This window comes from Aethalodelphis obliquidens, unplaced genomic scaffold (assembly GCF_003676395.1).
Source record: "Aethalodelphis obliquidens isolate GAN/ISIS:26980383/991018 unplaced genomic scaffold, ASM367639v1 scaffold35, whole genome shotgun sequence".
NCBI lineage: Eukaryota > Metazoa > Chordata > Mammalia > Artiodactyla > Delphinidae > Aethalodelphis > Aethalodelphis obliquidens.
In genome coordinates, this window is record NW_020837979.1 from 6,971,509 (window position 1) to 6,988,471 (window position 16,963).

The 16,963-nt window shown below is 42.8% G+C and overlaps 1 protein-coding gene across 9 annotated transcripts in view; it reads left to right on the top strand.

Annotated features, from left to right (window-relative positions):
- Window positions 1-16,963, top strand: part of REV1 (REV1 DNA directed polymerase) — an 83,668-nt gene that overhangs the window by 65,515 nt on the left and 1,190 nt on the right. For 8 of the 9 annotated variants that reach the window (XM_027128834.1, XM_027128829.1, XM_027128831.1 and 5 more), the window contains 10 exons: window positions 1,024-1,143; window positions 6,411-6,631; window positions 6,904-7,076; window positions 11,580-11,682; window positions 12,994-13,159; window positions 13,393-13,598; window positions 14,800-15,033; window positions 15,719-15,839; window positions 16,467-16,687; window positions 16,795-16,951. In XM_027128834.1, coding sequence (XP_026984635.1) covers window positions 1,024-1,143; window positions 6,411-6,631; window positions 6,904-7,076; window positions 11,580-11,682; window positions 12,994-13,159; window positions 13,393-13,598; window positions 14,800-15,033; window positions 15,719-15,839; window positions 16,467-16,687; window positions 16,795-16,951 — 1,722 coding nt within the window. The remainder of the gene's footprint in view (window positions 1-1,023; window positions 1,144-6,410; window positions 6,632-6,903; window positions 7,077-11,579; window positions 11,683-12,993; window positions 13,160-13,392; window positions 13,599-14,799; window positions 15,034-15,718; window positions 15,840-16,466; window positions 16,688-16,794; window positions 16,952-16,963) is intronic. The other variant, XR_003437629.1, reaches the window with a different exon arrangement.

Genomic DNA, 16,963 nt, shown 5'->3' on the forward strand with positions numbered 1-16,963 from the left:
GAATATGTCCTTTTAAGTTCAAGAACATAATTAAGACAAAAATCCCAAATGATGTTTCCACTTCTTAGCCCTCTTTTCTTCAGAACTCACCACTTTTATCATTTTAGTGTGCCTTTCCAGTACTTTTTCTCTTCATGAATATCTATACATTTACCCTAGGAAAACACACTGTTTTTAATGTAAGTCTCCTGTAAAACTAAGATATGTGCTTTATAGAAGTCTTCTGTAATTCGTGGAGATTTTATTATTTACACAGAAGTTCATCTGACCCCATTTAGGTATTTCTCAGATGCCTGATACCTTCTCGGGCTCCAGTAGCCTTCTCTCTGCTCTGCGTTAGTTGTCTGTGTCCGTTCACACACCTTGGACCTCGCTGTCACTGTCTGTCTCCTTTTTTAAGACGCTCATACCCTCAATTTCTACTCCACGTGTTCTGATCACATAGTGAGACATCTGGTTCTTTGGGCTTCTCCTCCCCAAGTCCAATGGCATTTCTTTGGCCTTATTTCTACCCAGCGTGGATCCATTGGTTGGTAAAATGAGGGACTTCCCTGGTTTTCCAGTGGTTAGGCCTTTGCGCTTCCACTGCAGGGGGCCAGGGTTGGATCCCTGGTCAGGGGACTAAGACCCCGCCAGCCAAGAACAAACAAACAGATAAACATTGGTTGGTAAAATGAACTGATTGCTGGTCATTGCCCACAGTTCCTGTAAACCTCCAATCTTAGATTAGGACTGTTCTCTCTATTCCTTTACCTGGGTAGGGGATGTTGAAATGTCACGTGTTTTGGAACAGAAGGTAACATCTGTCCAGGAACGATGCTGGTTATAATCTGTAATACTTAACAGAATTCTGCCAGTTTTGTACTGTGTTTGAAATGATCAAAGTTGCACATTATTTTCGTTCTCTTTAGAAATTTGATAGGTAACCTGTCTCTAGATGTCTTTGTTAAGAAATTTTGAAAGTAATTGTGAATATTTCTTGAATGACTTCTTTCTTTCCTTTTTTTAAAAAAAATTTTACAGGTTCTAATATTCTCCTGGCTAGAATGGCAACTAGGAAAGCAAAACCGGATGGCCAGTACCACTTAAAACCAGAAGAAGTAGATGATTTTATCAGAGGTCAGCTAGTTACTAATCTACCAGGTAAATACAAATCGTTTCTTTTTAACTTTTATTTATTGTAAGTATTCATTAGTGCTTTTCATAGATGTATAACGTTTCTTTCTTTTTTAAAAAATGAATTAAAAATTTTTCATCTTTTATTGAGTGCCATGGGAAGCAAAATTTAGAACTCCACAATGAATATCCTTTCAGTTGATTTATCAGAACCTTAATATAACATTTTAGTTTTGCCTCTCATGTGTTTTACTTTAAGTATTTAAGTATTTCTCAAGTACCAAGATCAAGGAATTCTAAGAAGTCATACTTAAAAGAATATGATGAAATTGACTTTTGGTCCTTTAAATAAATCAAAATTGAAATAGTGTACTTCTAGACCCAAGGTAAAGTTTTGAAAATCGATTCCCCTATTTACAAAATTGTCCTTCCAAACTAGTGATACTTTTCTGAGTTTACTAAACAAATAGTTTTTAAAGTAGAAAATATATAAACCATATTAGGAAGAAGAAAACCTAAAATGAAGTATTGTATTTTGTTAACTCAGGCTGAAGTAAAAGGCCCAAAAAGGCATACCTTTCTCACCTAATGGGCAGGATGCTTAGCTACCTTACTTTCTTGTGTAGTGTGGCTAGCTAACCTAGCGTGTAAGAACCTTTCTCTTTGGAGAAATCAAGTATAATTCATTGTAACTGGAAAATGGTTGCCTTTTGGGGCCTTGAACAGATGTAATTTTTGTGTGTAGGGCAGTTCATTTCACAATTAGTAAATATCGAGACTTGCTTTCTATGGTAGGTACCTCTTTCTAAGAAATTTCTCTAAGCCATGTAGTAATCCAGGATACCATTTCAGATCATCCTCTCCTGTTTTTATAAAGCAGCCTGCGTTAGCTTCACAAAGCTCCCAGGTGTTTGTGGTGGGAAAGTTCAAGAGAGTATACTTTTGGTGAAAGGTTTTCTTTTTATTCATTTGTTGTTAAAAGTTTTAACACTTTTAACAGTGGATTTAGTGGTATTTTTAGATGCATGTTCTTAAGCCTAAGAAAAGTATATCTGAGCAAACTTAGAAATTTCTGTTATAGGCCAAAATGATGGGTTAGTTCTGAAGCCTCCTGACTCCCTAGTAAATAACATCCAAGAATGTGGTAGTATCAGAAATGTGAAATATGACATTTTGATGGTCAGTTTGAGGTTAAATTTGAAGAGTAACCTTATAAAATCATGCTAGCAAATTACCTTATTAGACAACACAATTTAGGAGTTTTAATAACATGTCTTATTGCAGTTTTATATAAGAAGGAACCAGGGTATTTAAAGTGCATGTGAAATTTGAGTTCACAGTTACCGTTACTTGGCATCTTTATTAGTTTGCTGAGGCTCTGCCATAACAAAACACCACAGACTGCGTGGCGTAAACAACAGCAGTTTATTCCCTCAAGAATCCTGGGGACTAGAGGTCCATGAATGCGCTGCCAGCGTGTTGGGTTTCCTCTGAGGTCTCTCTCCGTGGCGTGTAGGTGACCGTCTTCTCCCTGTGTCTTCACATGGTGTTTTCTCTTTGTGCGTCTGTGTCCTGATCTCTTCTTATAGGGACACCAGTGATGTTGGATTAGGGCCCACCTATATGACCTCTTGTTACCTTAATTACCTTTACGAAGGACCTTTCTCCAGTTACAGTCACATTCTGAGGTACTGGGAATTAAGATTTCAGCATAGGTATCTTGAAGAGACACAGTTCCGTCCACAGCGCCATCTTTATACTGCATCATTCTTGTAAGTTTGTTTTGTTTTGTTTTGTTTTACATAGAAACAGAGAGGTTTTAGTTTTAGTTCCTTGACCTAGTCATCTTACCTTTCACCTTCATTTGCTTCCTGGCTGGAAGGACTTTACTTTTTGAAGGGCACATGTGGGTTTATGTGTCCCGGTTGAGTTCTTAGGCACAGGCTTGAAGTTCCTAAGAGAACCTTGAAATCTGGGGGAGATGGGGGCGGCCAGGATGGGCTTCCTCTGGTGATCCCCCTGCTCCTCTCTCCGTGAGAACCAGCTTGTAGCCTGTGGCCGCCCAGAATTGTTGGAGAGATTTTCATGTGTAAGACTACTGACTTTTATAAAAATCCCCAAATTTATTGTCAGGAAGATTTAGAACATTTCGGTATGTAAAACGTCAGCCTTTTCTGTTGTTACTCCTGCCCTGAGATGGTAACGCATCTCAAGTACGAGCTGCCCTCTGAAAGCAGGCTCCACACGCATGCGGGAATTCTTACAAGAAGGAAACTTGTTCATCTTTGTTAAAAATTGGTCATTTCCCAAAGATAGTTGAAAGTGAATACATGGTGACTATTAACATTTTGTGGCACGTGCTTTGAGTAAGTTCTGCTCTGTAACCAATAACCAGAAGCGGGTCCATGTTAAACGCGCCTCCCTGCTTGTCCCCCGCCAGCTGCCTCTGTCCCTGTGTGCCCTGCCCGGTGACTGAGCACACGGCGTGCCCGGCACACAATCATTACAGCCGCGTAAAAGGGGAGCACATGCTAGTACGTTTATGAAGGCACCCCGAGTAGTGACTGCATGTTGTGCTAGCATACAGATTACCAGCGAGATCTGTTTAGCTAATGAAAGAAAGGACTGTCCCCAGCAACCGTTTAAATGCGGTCGCTCTTTCCACTGTTTCTGTGGCTCTTCGCAAGGCTTTCCACCCTGGCTTGTAGGACCTTCTGCCCCTTGTCCATCCTTTGCTGGGTGTGTGCACCCACTCTGAGGTTTCCAGCTCTTTCTTCTCGTGTCAGATAAGCACCGCGGCCGTGTAGGTGTACATGACCATCTACACTGTCCTGATATGGGAGCCACTAGCCAAGTGAAGCTAGAACACTTTAGGTTAAATTAATTAAAGTTAAATAAAATTAAAATTCATCTTCCCAGTTGTACTGCCCACATTGCAGTCAGTGCTCAGTTAACCACATGTGGCGGGTGCCTCCCGAATTGGGCAGCACAGAAGAGAACAGTTCCATCACCACAGAAAGTTCTGTTGAACGGTGCTAACTTAGATGGCAAAGGTTGATTCTTTGGAACTTGACTTTTCTGCGTCTCTGGACTGTCAAGGTCCGGGTGCCGGGAGGAGGCATTCCTGGCTGTTCTTAGCCTGGGGTCATGGTTCCCCTTCAAGGACAGATGCCACATCTTCGTCCAGTGGCTTCTACTGGCAGCTTCCACGGCTTCTTCAAGGAGAAGAGAGTTTTCTTCTCTCCTTCTCAGAACCTTGGTTCTACGCTGCACGTTTTCCTTCATGTTTCCCTTTCTAGGTGGCTGCACTCAATGTGACTCTCAAGACCCTGTTACTTCCTCCTTAGAGGGGCCTCCTTTCCTTAAAAACGCTCACATGAAGCAATCAAACTAGCACCCATTCGGGGTCTTGGTGCTGATTCCAAGCTAACTTTTCCCCCCTGTGCAGACGTCATAGGGGTTAGAGGTAGACCATCCATATGCCTCCGTCCCCCACTCACCTTCAGGCCATTCCATTCCATTAGGTGAGCTTGTGATGGAGAGGAACCTCTCTTCTTCCCTAGACGGCAGTTCAGTTAGATTAGGTTGATCGTGGTTAAGTTGGTGAGATTTAATGTAACAGTCTTTCTTTTGTACCTCTTAGTGGATAATAATTGTGTTCTGGTATACTCAAGAGACTCTCAAAAACCATAGGTTTTCCCCCTGCCCATCCCAGTACACACAATTAATGCAGGATTATTGCCTCTTGCTGATTTTGCAAATCAGGGAGAACAGGTCGGCTGCCCAGATTTGTCAGGGAAAGAACATGATCACATCTTGAGGGTGGGGAGTTGCGGCAATGATGGAACGGAAAAAACTAGAGACAGAAAGCATTCCCTGAACACGAACAGCTGCGTAGAGTGTCTCTGGCTTTGGCCACCCTCGTATCTGATTTGTCCCTTTCATTGGGTTCCTCCTCCCCATCTTGAAAAATACTCCAATAGGTTTCACTTAGAATTTCGTCTTTTTGTGAATGGTCTTCGTCTGGAGGGTTCTCTTGTTGTTAACTCAGACTCTGCTATTCTTGCTTGTTCTCTGTTCTGAATTGAACTTGAAAATGGCACAAATGGGATACAGCACCCTTAACACCTTTCATCTGACTTCCATTAGGGGACAGATTTTCTTGGGTTAAACTTGTCTCGCCCACCTCTGTGGTCATAGACCTTTTGTAAAGTTGACCACCTCCCTCCTAACCGTGTGTCTGCATAACTACTCCAAGAGGTTCTCCTGGCAGAACCTGGACGAGAATGCTCCTTCCCCCACTAGGGCCACTCAGAGAACTGGAGCCAGAAGTAACAATAAAGGTGACAGATAGGCGACCCCAGACTCCACTCTGAGCCCTCTGGTAACATCCTACAGAGGGCCAGACCGCAGTCTTCCTCACTGATGGACAATACTGATCTCATGGTGTGGAGACCATTTTAATAAGAGTTTTAGTTCCCCCAGGTTACTCTTAAATCACTTTCCCAGACATGTGTACCTTCGTTAAGCTTTTGGGCACATGGAGAGCAACAGAGCTCATGAGCATCGTTTGGGCGAGGCTCTAACCTTGCATCTTGCAGACGGTGATGAGGGGCTGCTGCACGCTGGCCCAGCTGCAGGACACTGACTGCCTTTCCAGGGAGATGATCTTTGTTGGTAAAAGACATCTGTCTGTCCTCCCCTCGCTGCTACTTTGCTCAGGAAGCTTCATCTCCACGTCACTTGTGCCACTTTGTCCAGTATGAGAGCAAGCGACATGTGGGCTTGGACTTCTGTCATGACTTCTTGTTCTAGTTCCCATTCAGAGAAAATGTGGCCGAACCATTGAGAAGTTTGGTCCTCACCAAAGTCATAGTAGAATCCCTAACATTCCTGAGTCTCCTAGTATGTCTGTAAGTCATACTATAGACTAGCTTAAACGAGTCTGTAACTTAGTTGATTTTGTAAATAAGATAGAAAACTTTTTTACTCAGTAATAAATAAAAATAACATTTTTTTGGAGAACTTACTTAGTCATACACACTTGAAAAGTTCTGGTTCACCTATAGGTAGAGTCCAAATTGAGAAGTAGCTTCTAAAAATAAGTTTGCACTAGTATGATTTGCACCAACCAAAAAAAAAATTCTTAATCTATGAGATGCTTCAGTTATGTCACTTCAGAATTTTAAGGGAGATTATTTTAAATTAGTTGTTTGTGCATGAATAGTTATTTCATAATGCTCAATTGTTTTTAATAGCTTATATGCAGAATTAAAGAACTGTCCCTTTCCTAGGAGTTGGACGCTCAATGGAATCCAAGTTGACATCTTTGGGAATTAGAACTTGTGGAGACTTGCAATATATGACCATGGCAAGACTCCAGAAAGAATTTGGTCCCAAAACAGGTCAGATGCTTTATAGGTTCTGCCGTGGTTTGGACGATAGACCAGTTCGAACTGAAAAGGAAAGAAAATCTGTTTCAGCTGAGATCAACTATGGAATAAGGTTTACCCAGGTACTGCTCTCTTCACAGGTTTTACCTTATATTCTTTATATTTTCACATAGTCCTGTCTCTCCAACTAGACCATAGACTCTTGATGCTTGAAATTAAGTCTTAAAACTCTTGCCGTTCCCAGAACTGGCAGAATGTTTGTTTTTAAGTAGACAAGAGCAGGGCACTAAATCATATACATGTTTAATGTTGAAAGTTAATCTACTTGAGAAGAATTGTTAGGCATGTAGGAAAATAACATGGAGGGTATTTTTTTATGTTTGTCTTTCTGTAGCCAAAAGAAGCAGAAGCTTTTCTTCTGAGTCTTTCAGAAGAAATCCAACGGCGACTTGAAGCTGCTGGCATGAAGGGTAAACGCCTGACTCTCAAAATCATGGTACGAAAGCCGGGGGCCCCTGTAGAAACTGCAAAATTTGGAGGCCATGGAATTTGTGATAACATCACCAGGTAAGCTTATCTTAAAAAGGATATTGGATACTGATGTTTCAGTGCAGGTTATTACAATTAATGGAAAATGAAAAAAAACAAGGAAGAGTATGAATAAAAATCTGCAAAACGCTGATGTTCCTGGACGTTCTGCGGAGCCAGGTCTCAGCTCAAGGCTGTCAGAACTACGTTGACTTGCCAGGTTCCAGGCCAGCCTGTCTGTGTGTCCCTGACCGGGGCAGACTGTTCTTGGGGTCTTGAGTTCAGTGCAGGGACAGAAAGGGAGGCGGTTGTGGACTTGGTGGAAGGGTCTTGCAGGGAAACGTCAGTGTAATAATTCAGAAAATGATTTCAATGAAACATGTACTTCATTTAGGGAGGTATAATTTCTTTTTGTGAAAAGATTAATCAGATTATGGTAGTCTCTGGAAACTGGTAGAAGGCATTTTAAAACCCTGTTTTTTTTTATGTGAGGGCTACTAATATAAAACTGCATGTAAGATTTGTGGCCAATATGAAAATACCTAATTTTGTATGCCATTTTATACTACACAGTACACTGGATTTCAAAGTTTTGGTTGATTGACAGATAAAATACAGTGTAGTAGTTTCTTCTTGCTGTCTGTGCATTTTAAAATATCTCACAGTTTCTTAGAACTGTATGTTGTGATGCATTCAGCAGTACCTAGGGGCTCCCTCTAAGCACAATAAGAAAATCAGCCTTCGTTTAATCCTTTTTGGAAAATCTAGGTATTCCAAAAATCTAAATATAGCATTAAGAAAAACTGGGATTTTAACTGTACTTTATTTCCCCCAATTCAAGGATAATATTCAGCTTTTTCGGTAAGCACATATCTGCTTGCTGTTATTGGTATTTGTTCATTTTTGTCCTAAACTTTTAAAAAAGTTTTATTTTGAAAAATTTAAACATGTAAGTAGAGAAAACAGTGTAATGAACCCCATGTACCCTTCACCTGATCTCCACAATTGCTGGTGGGCACCTGTACCATCCTTCCTCTCCTTCCCCCTAGTTATTTTGAAGCAAATCTCAGATACAGTATCATTTCTTCCACAGATATTAACACAGGACAGTTCAGAAATCTGCCTGCATTGCTGGCAGTAAAGTATACATTTTGCCATGCACTTAAAATAAATATCTTTGGATGAGACATCATAAGGCATAAATAGCACGTGATTAATTGAAACAAGTGTAATTTTGTAAATGTAATAAGATGTAGATCAATTGTAAGCCATTAATTTAAGCCTAACGTTTTGGTGGTATTGTAACTGCATAAGAAATGCTTTAGGTGAGAGCTTATGAAATATTATAATACTGATGCTGTATTTCCTCTAATTCAGGGGTTGGCAAACTACTTCCTGTGGGCCACATCCAGCCTGTGGCCTGTTTTTACATGATTCATGGGAGCTAAGAATGATTTTTATATAAGAGATTGTAAAAAATGAAGAGTAAGTGAAAGAGACAACAGAGTACAAGCTGTTTTCCATCTGGCCCTTCCCAGAAGTAGTCTGGACCCGTGCTCTAGTCAAACTGAAGTCCTGTGTGGTTTAGGAAACTCAGAAGTGTATAATTATTCTGTAATCTCTTGTAATTGGCCTTAATCAAAAGCTGCATGGCAATCACGTGACTCACAGGCACATTTTGATACTGTCATCGAAACGACAGAGTTTAAGTTGCATAAGCCAAAGAGCCACGTGTAGATTGAGATCTGTGGCTTGATTATCACTTAGGAAAATTTTTCTTACAAGTTTTCCTTTTGGGAAAAGACTTCTTCCTTCTTGGAGTTCTTTTCTGTATATGTGCTTTTAATCTGAATTGTGTGTGTGTATATATATGTATATTATATATATTTAAAAGTGATAAACGAAATTGAAAAGGTCAAATACAGCTTCCAGTCCTTTGCACCTCTCCCCAGCTCCGAGCACCATACTTTTCAACCTTTTTGTGGTTTCTTCTGATATTTACATCCATATTTCTAGATATATACTTAAACTGCTCTTTCTGTCTTGAGTCTTGCAGAACGTTTGCCTGACTTTCTACTGTAGACGAGGATCTTCTCCCTTCTCTCCTCCACTGCCTGTTGCTCTTCTCCCCAGACGTGTTTCTTTCCTTTGCCCCCAGTCAGGTCGGTGGGTTTTGGTTCAGTCACGCTCCACTGTCCCATTATTATGACATGTACATAGTGTACATAGCTGGTCCATATTGTCCACTAGGATCACATTTTCTTTCCTCTTGAATATGTTTCTCCTGGAGTTACTGAGTATCTCGTTTTGCTTGCTTTTTTGTGAATTTGCCACTGAGTTTATCCCCAGACTGCCTTCCACTGTGACTGTGTTTTAACACATCAGCAAGTCTGTTACTGTGATCTCTTTTCTTGGAGGCCTTTCTCTTGGGGCCCCCAGCCTGCTACTCCGGTCTGAATTTGTTTAAGACTTGCTGAAAAGTTGGAGTCGTGGGGTGTCCCTTCTCTGTGTTGGATCCCTGTTTTCCTAGATCCCTGGTCTCATATCTTGAGAAGGAATTCATGGGTGTAAACCTGTCTATCCTCATGCCCAGTGGTTTGCTGACTTAAAGGTTATAAACATATCTTAGAAATCATTTTTCCTCATTTAAAGGCTCCATTGTCATCATCTTTTCAGGGTTACTGTTGAGAAGTTCACTGCTCTTCTGATTGCCTGGTCTTTATAGGAGATCTGCTCTTTCTGGAACTTTCAGGATCTTCTCTTTATCACAGGTGTTCTGGGATGGTATCAGTTTGTCTTCGTGCCAGGTACTTTGCCGGTATTAAATTTACCATTTCTATCAATACTAACATTTTACATTGGAGTTTTTGAATTTATTCTTTGGAAGATGCAGAATTATCTCTTACCTCTTAAAATGTTCTTCTACTCCCAGTGTCAGTCTGTTTCTCTGAGTTCCTTTTTTCCTGTTTTGGTTGCTGCCTTTTATATCAGAGATTTTCTTCAAGCATTTATCTGTCTCACAGTTCTTGGCTGTTGTATGTGAACTGCTGAAACGTTGTGGGAGCCTCTGGACTCATAGCGGGACACGCAGACCAGGGGGCTTCACTCTGGGAGGGCGGCTGGAGGGGCTTGGTCTTTGGTTACCACAACCAGCTGGCAGTGTCTGTGGTTCTTCCTGTGACATGTTCCACCCAGGGGGTGGGTGAGAAGATGGACCGGTGACAGCTAGTGTTCTGGTTACTCAGGAGGAGAGGGGTCTGGGTGGAGAAACGGGTGTACCGTGCTGCTTCCGAGCGAGGGGCCTCACTCGTCCTCTGCTGTGCCTGACCCCCCCTGTAGCTTCTCTGTGTCAACATTCCCATCTCTGGGAAGCTGTCCAGGAAGGAGGATGGCCAGCTGTGAGAGCCTGCTTCCCATGTATTCTCTCCCCCTCCTTTCAGACGTATCTGACACCTCTAATTGCTGAGCTCTTCTGAGGTTCTGTAGCATAAGTTGGCTTATCTCAAAGTTGGTGCCTTGCTTTAGGCATTTAGCAGGCATTTGAGTATTCTAAATTATGGCTGACATTTTTCCTCTACTCTTGTCTTCTGTCCTTTTTCTATCTTTTAAGAGTTTACACCTTTCAAAAATAATTTCAAGTCCATTTAGTGTTGTTTTGGAAAGAAATGAAGATAAACACGTGTTTAAACCACTATGGCCCACTACAGATCTTGCTTTTAAGTTACTCTCTATTTATCTGTGTGAAATAAATTTAAGGTAATCATTAGGTAACAAACCAATGGAAATTTTTTGCAAATGACTTCCTTAAAGAAATAGGTACTTTTCATAGATAAATAGATAATGTATTCATAGTACTGAGAAAAGAGAGTAAATGTAGTCTTGGGCACCTGGTATTGCTGGCACGTTCTCTGGTCCCCCTTGAGGAGCTCTTACAGATGTAGAAATTGCATATTGTAGTCTCTCTGGGTTTTAGACAGGGCGCCACCATACTTCCTTCCTCAGAGGTGTCCGCACATTTCTGTATCCGCATGCCCGTGTACTGGGCATATTCACATGTTGAAAACAGAGTCCGGAGAATGCGGGAGATTCATCTTTCTCTTCTGAATATTAACCGTACCTCAACAAAGATAATCTTGCAACCTAAAACATCTCTGGGAATCTAAAACGTTGTATTTACTGCCCAGGCTTTAGTTGCAACATAATATGCTTATATTTGAATATACATTAGCTGAAGTACATTTCTTTAAAACGTTTTTCCCAGCTTATTCCGGCTGCCCAGCTCTCCGAAAGTCCCAGTGTTCTCGATGATTTTTCTTTTCCCACTTGTTGCCAATGTAATTAATTTAGCATGATTGGCTTCCTTGAAGGAAGACTATCTCCTGCTTTTTTAAGGATCATATTTAATACTTTAAAATTTAAACTTTCTGATAACTTGCTTTACAACTTTAACTCTTTCAACCGTTCCATACTACTGAGGTACCAGGGAATACATATGGAATGTAGCTTTTGTTCCTTTAAAAAAGTTAGTTCTATCACTTACAGGACTGTGACTCTTGACCAGGCAACGGATAGTGCAAAAATAATTGGAAGGGCTGCACTAAACATGTTTCATACAATGAAACTCAACATATCGGACATGAGAGGGGTGAGTAGTAACATATTAAAACAGGATTTTCTGTAATGTTTTTCTTATTTGAGGGTTGATCGGAGGGTGGTCGTGGTGCCGTTGAGGGGGTTTATATGCAGCTTTTGCAGCTCCACTGATGAAATATAAGAGAAACTGAAAAACGACTTTCTCATCTGAGCTGGTCTCCTTATTTAAGAATTCACATTTGTTCTGAAATCTGTTTTCTGCTTAGAATAGTAAGTATCATATCTTGAATTTTTATAGTGCCTTTCTTTTGAACAACCAAAGACCTATCGTAACATGCGTTATTTGCTTCCTGCTCTGGTTCCCACAGAAGGAGACGGGGCTGGAGGGAGTGTGAAGCTGCAAATGTTTCTTGACCTTTAAGGTTCTTTTTCATCAGAAGTTTGTTCTGATGTCTGATAAACAATGATCTAGAAGGGAGAGTTTACCATGGGCACGTGAGGGTGCATGATCAGTGAGAGGGCATCAAAAATGTGAAAGCCTTCATTTTCTTAAAGATTAACCTTTGTAGGTTGTGTGTGAGTAAAGGATGGTTACTCGCTTGGTATGGGTGTTGTGGAAGGATTAAAAAGTCACTAAGCCGGGCTTCCCTGGTGGCGCAGTGGTTGAGAGTCCACCTGCTGTTGCAGGGGACACGGTCCGGGAAGATCCCACATGCCGCGGGGCGGCTGGGCCCGTGGGCCATGGCCGCTGAGCCTGTGCGTCCGGAGCCTGTGCTCCGCAACGGGAGAGGCCCGTGTACCGCAAAAAAAAAAAAAAAGTCACTAAGCCAACAGTGATGATCCTCCTCCCTGGAGTACTGTCATGGGCAGGGGGCGGTGCTTATCTGTGCGGATACCTGCCGCGTACCCACTGCCCACCCTACCCCCACTCCCGGTTTTTACTGACAAAAATGATAGGTAAAGTAAGGTTGCAAGTAGACTGTCCCCTGGTTAAATTTTGTTCAAGTTTTATTTTAAAAACTTAATTGGGACTTCCCTGGCGGTCCAGTGGTGAGGACTTGGCGCTTTCACTGCCGTGGGCCCGGGTCCAATCCCTGGTCAGGGAACTAAGAGCCCACAGGCCGCACGGCGTGGCCAAAAATAAACAAACACAAAAACTCAATTGATGAGAACTTCAGTGGGTACAGTATTCCACTTTTTTGGAGTTCCTGATTTTGAAGAGATAATGTGTGGGTAGATTAGATACTCTAAAATTGAGAGTAGCTAGTATAGGTAGTATAGAAGTTGTTTTTGTAATAAATTGTATAAAAGGCTGTTTGAATTTAACTTTTTTTCCTAGAAACTTATTTTATTCTGGTTCTAGGTTGGGATTCATGTGAATCAGTTGGTTCCGACTAATCCAAACCCCTCTGCATGTCCCAGTCGCCCGGCAGTTCAGTCAAGCCACTGTCCTGGTGGGTCACACTCTGTCCTTGACCTCCTCCAAGTTCAGAAAGCTAAGAAGCCTACGGAAGAGGAGCACAAGGAAGGTCAGTGCTCGTCAGCGTGGTTCTCGTTTGGAGCTTATACCGTCCGGAGTGGGAAGTTAGTGTACAGGTCGTCCAGCCTTGCTGCCTGTGACTCTCAGAAACACCCTGACATTCTGAATTATGATGAATCAGTAATAAAGCCTTATCTGTAATGGATTAAAGTGCACCCTTCCTCCCCTCCCTCCCTCCCCCTCAGCGAAGAGGCTATTTTACATCATTTCCTGTGTTTTCAGTATTTCTGGCTGCTATGGATCTGGAAGTTTCATCTGCCTCTAGAACTTGCACTTTCTTGCCATCTCTGTCTTCACATCTGACATCAAGTGTCAGTCCTGTTACTACTAGCAAAGCCGAGTCCTCAGGGAAATGGAATGGTCTACATTCTCCCATCAGTTTAAAATCAAGACTTAACCTGAGTATAGAGGTCCCATCACCTTCCCAGGTATGTATTTATAGTTGTAAATATGATGTCAGTACAAAAGTAGTTCTACAGTAGGAATGATGTTTTTAAGTTATCAGTACAGCCAAGAAAGGGAAAAAGGGCAGCTTGACAGGGTGGATCATGGTGTTAGTTCCAAATGGGAAACAAGTTCAGGGCAAGATTGTGCTTTTGCAAAGATTTGCGACTCTCGCGGGTTGTAAAACATGGATGAGAAAGCCCGTTCTGTGAACTGCCACTGTCGGCAGCCTCTGGACCTCCCTCTCACAGTTGTGATCACATGGACACAGCTCTGGTCAACAGCCCGGCTTTGCTGCTCATTAGTAGAGGCCTTTTGTCAAAGGTTTCTCTTGCATGATTTGCAAACAGTTCTCTCTATAGGGTAAATGATTTTCCTAACACCAGCTATTAATTCCATTGGTGTGGTCTGTAAACGTGGTACGCTGTTGGCATTTTTGCTTCTTGGAAACTTTACATAGCACTTTAAGCTCTGTTGGGAAAATCAGTTTTCTCTGTTCCCCTAAGTGGTGGGATGTGCTGGCTGTGAGGCCAGGGAAAGGGGCGATTGAGAAATGCTTGCACTAGGTCCCTGGTGCTGGCGAGCTACCCCAAAATGGTGGCTCCTAGCGAGGTAAGACTGGCCTACCGGCGTATGGTAATTGCTTGTTTTCAAAGGGATGGATGGGCAGAGGATTCTAGTGTGTAGGCTGGAGAGTTGAGCTTCTAGAATCCCTTTTTCCTAGCTTGCTGCTCAGACGAATATAATTTATATTTGGGGGCAGACAGTCTCCTGTCTGAAAGGTAAATAAGCCTCTGACCCAGGACTCTTGACCTCATCCCAGAAATGGACATGCACCTTAGGCACTGGCCGCTTCCCCTGGGCAAAGTTTAAGATTTGAGCTTGACAAGGGCCCGCCTGTCTGTCTGTCTGTTCCTGTGCAGGAGGTTCAGTGAGGAGACATGGCTGAGCTGACCCTGGGGTACCGGCCAGGGGCCTGCCCTTGTCATCTCGAGTCCACACATGACCAGCCAGGCATCAGTGGCAAAAGACCAAGATGTTTCAAAAACGTGCTGGTTTGGGGGTGGCTCTCCTAGCTTGATGATCTGCACCTTGAGTTCACTATCCATGATGTTGCAATGGAAAGGAAGGTGGGGCATGAACTCTGGAAATGCATCATCTCAGCATCTGTCTGGTGTCTTACAGCTAGATCAGTCTGTCTTGGAAGCGCTTCCACCTGATCTCCGGGAGCAGGTGGAGCAAGTGTGTGCTGCGCAGCAGGGGCAGCCGCCTGGCGACAGGAGGAGAGAGCCCGTAAACGGCTACAGCACAGGGGTGTTGCCACAGCCAGCTGGGACAGTGTTGTTACAAATACCGGAACCTCAAGAATCTAACAGCGATGGGGGAATTAATGTAATAGCCCTTCCAGCATTTTCACAGGTGAATTGAATTGAGGCCCTTCTACCATAGTGTGAATATCCTCGGCCATCTGGCTCCCAGCTCAGGGCACTTCTCTTTTCCTTTTCTCCTTTGCCCCTTAACCTCCCAGTGGCTGACTCCGTCCCTTGGGGGAGGAGGAATGGCCTGTCTCCGCATCACCTGCGGGACACAAACTGACAGAGCAGCCAAGTATGGACAACAGAGGGCAGAGAAGAGGGAGGCTATGGGGTGTGGGCGCTCACAGCTTCCACCCCAAAGACAGAAACACTCTGTTTCATTGGCCTGAGAAGACCCTGGGCCACACTCAAGTGCCAGGGTGAAGATGTGTAACCTTACACTAGGGACAGTAACACAATCAGAGTTTGATGTTTAAGAAAAACATGACATATGCACCTGTTTTCTTGCGTTTTGCTTCTCATTTCCTACTAGTGCTTCTTGCCCTGGTTGTTCTGCACAGTGTTTTTGTTTTGTTTTTTTAATTAAGTCAATTCACATTCAAAGCTGTATTCCTTATTCTCACCCTATAACCTTGTGAGGATTATTTATGAGCTTTGACACTGAGGACCTAATTCATACAGATCAGAAAAGTATGATTTGAAATAAAGTCTATTTTGTGAAAAATATAAACCAGCCGCCTATATAGAGTCAGCTCAGGTTTGACTTTGAACTTTCTCTTTTCCACCAGGTGGACCCTGAGGTGTTTGCGGCCCTTCCAGCAGAGCTTCAGAAGGAGCTGAAAGCAGCCTACGATCAAAGACAAAGGCAGGGAGAAAACACCCTTCACCCGCAGCAGGCCAGCACATCCGGTAAGCTTTACAAGTGACACGTAACAGAAGTGAAGATGTGAGACATGAAACTGTTGTTTGATTGTTGTAGTATATATATATATGATGGCCCAAGTCTTTAAGCTGTTAGTCATGTTCAGTGCTCTTCACATCAGGGGAACGGAACTAGTACGCAGTACAGGTTAAGTGCTGTCAAGAGTCCTAGGTGGATTTGTATCTGTAGCTTCTTGACTTAAAAGTCTGAACAAGCTATTACCCAGGAATCTTTTGAATTGATTATCTGTCAAGCCAGTTGTCCTTTGAGACCGATCCTTCAGAGGATGTAGGTTTAAAGCCCAGAATGTGAAGATGGTTTCTGAACGTGCGTCACAAATACCACATTTAAAATGAAAACAGAATACTGCCCTGCTGAACTGCTGGAAGGAATTCGCCTGTGAGTTTTCATTGACTGCTGCGAGCCCCGTATAGACTAGCAGGTCCCAAATGTCACCAGTAAGTGGCTGAGCAACCCTAGGAAATGCGGGGCCACCTCAGGGAGGCCTGTGCTGTGTGCGTGCGTGTGTTCAGGGCTGCTCTTGGGAGGAGGAAGGGGCCCGTGCTGCTCTCCAGGCATGTTGTGTTGAGGATCTTATGTCCATCTTCTTTTAGTGCCAAAGAACCCGCTACTGCAGTTAAAACCAGCAGCGGTGAAAGAAAAGAAAAGAAACAAGAAAAAAAGCTCCATCAGTCCCCCCAGAAAGATTCAGAGCCCTTTGAAAAATATGCTGCTTAACAGTCCTGCAAAAACTCTGCCAGGGGCCTGTGGCAGTCCCCAGAAGTTAGTTGATGGATTTCTAAAACATGAAGGTCCTGCCTCTGAGAAACCTCTGGTAATTTCTTTCATGCTTTCTAAACTTTGACCTTCTCCTTCCATCGGATGTTTATGTACTCGATGTTATGTAAATATAGCACTTTCTATTATTTGTTTTCTTAACAGGGAGAACTCTCTGCTTCCACTTCAGGTGTTGCTGGCCTTTCTGGTTTGCAGCCTGAGCCGTCTGCGTGTGTTAGACCCCCAGCACCCAACCTAGCTGGAGCTGTGGAATTCAGTGATGTGAAGACCTTGCTCAGAGAATGGATAACTACCATTTCAGGTTGGCCTGGCT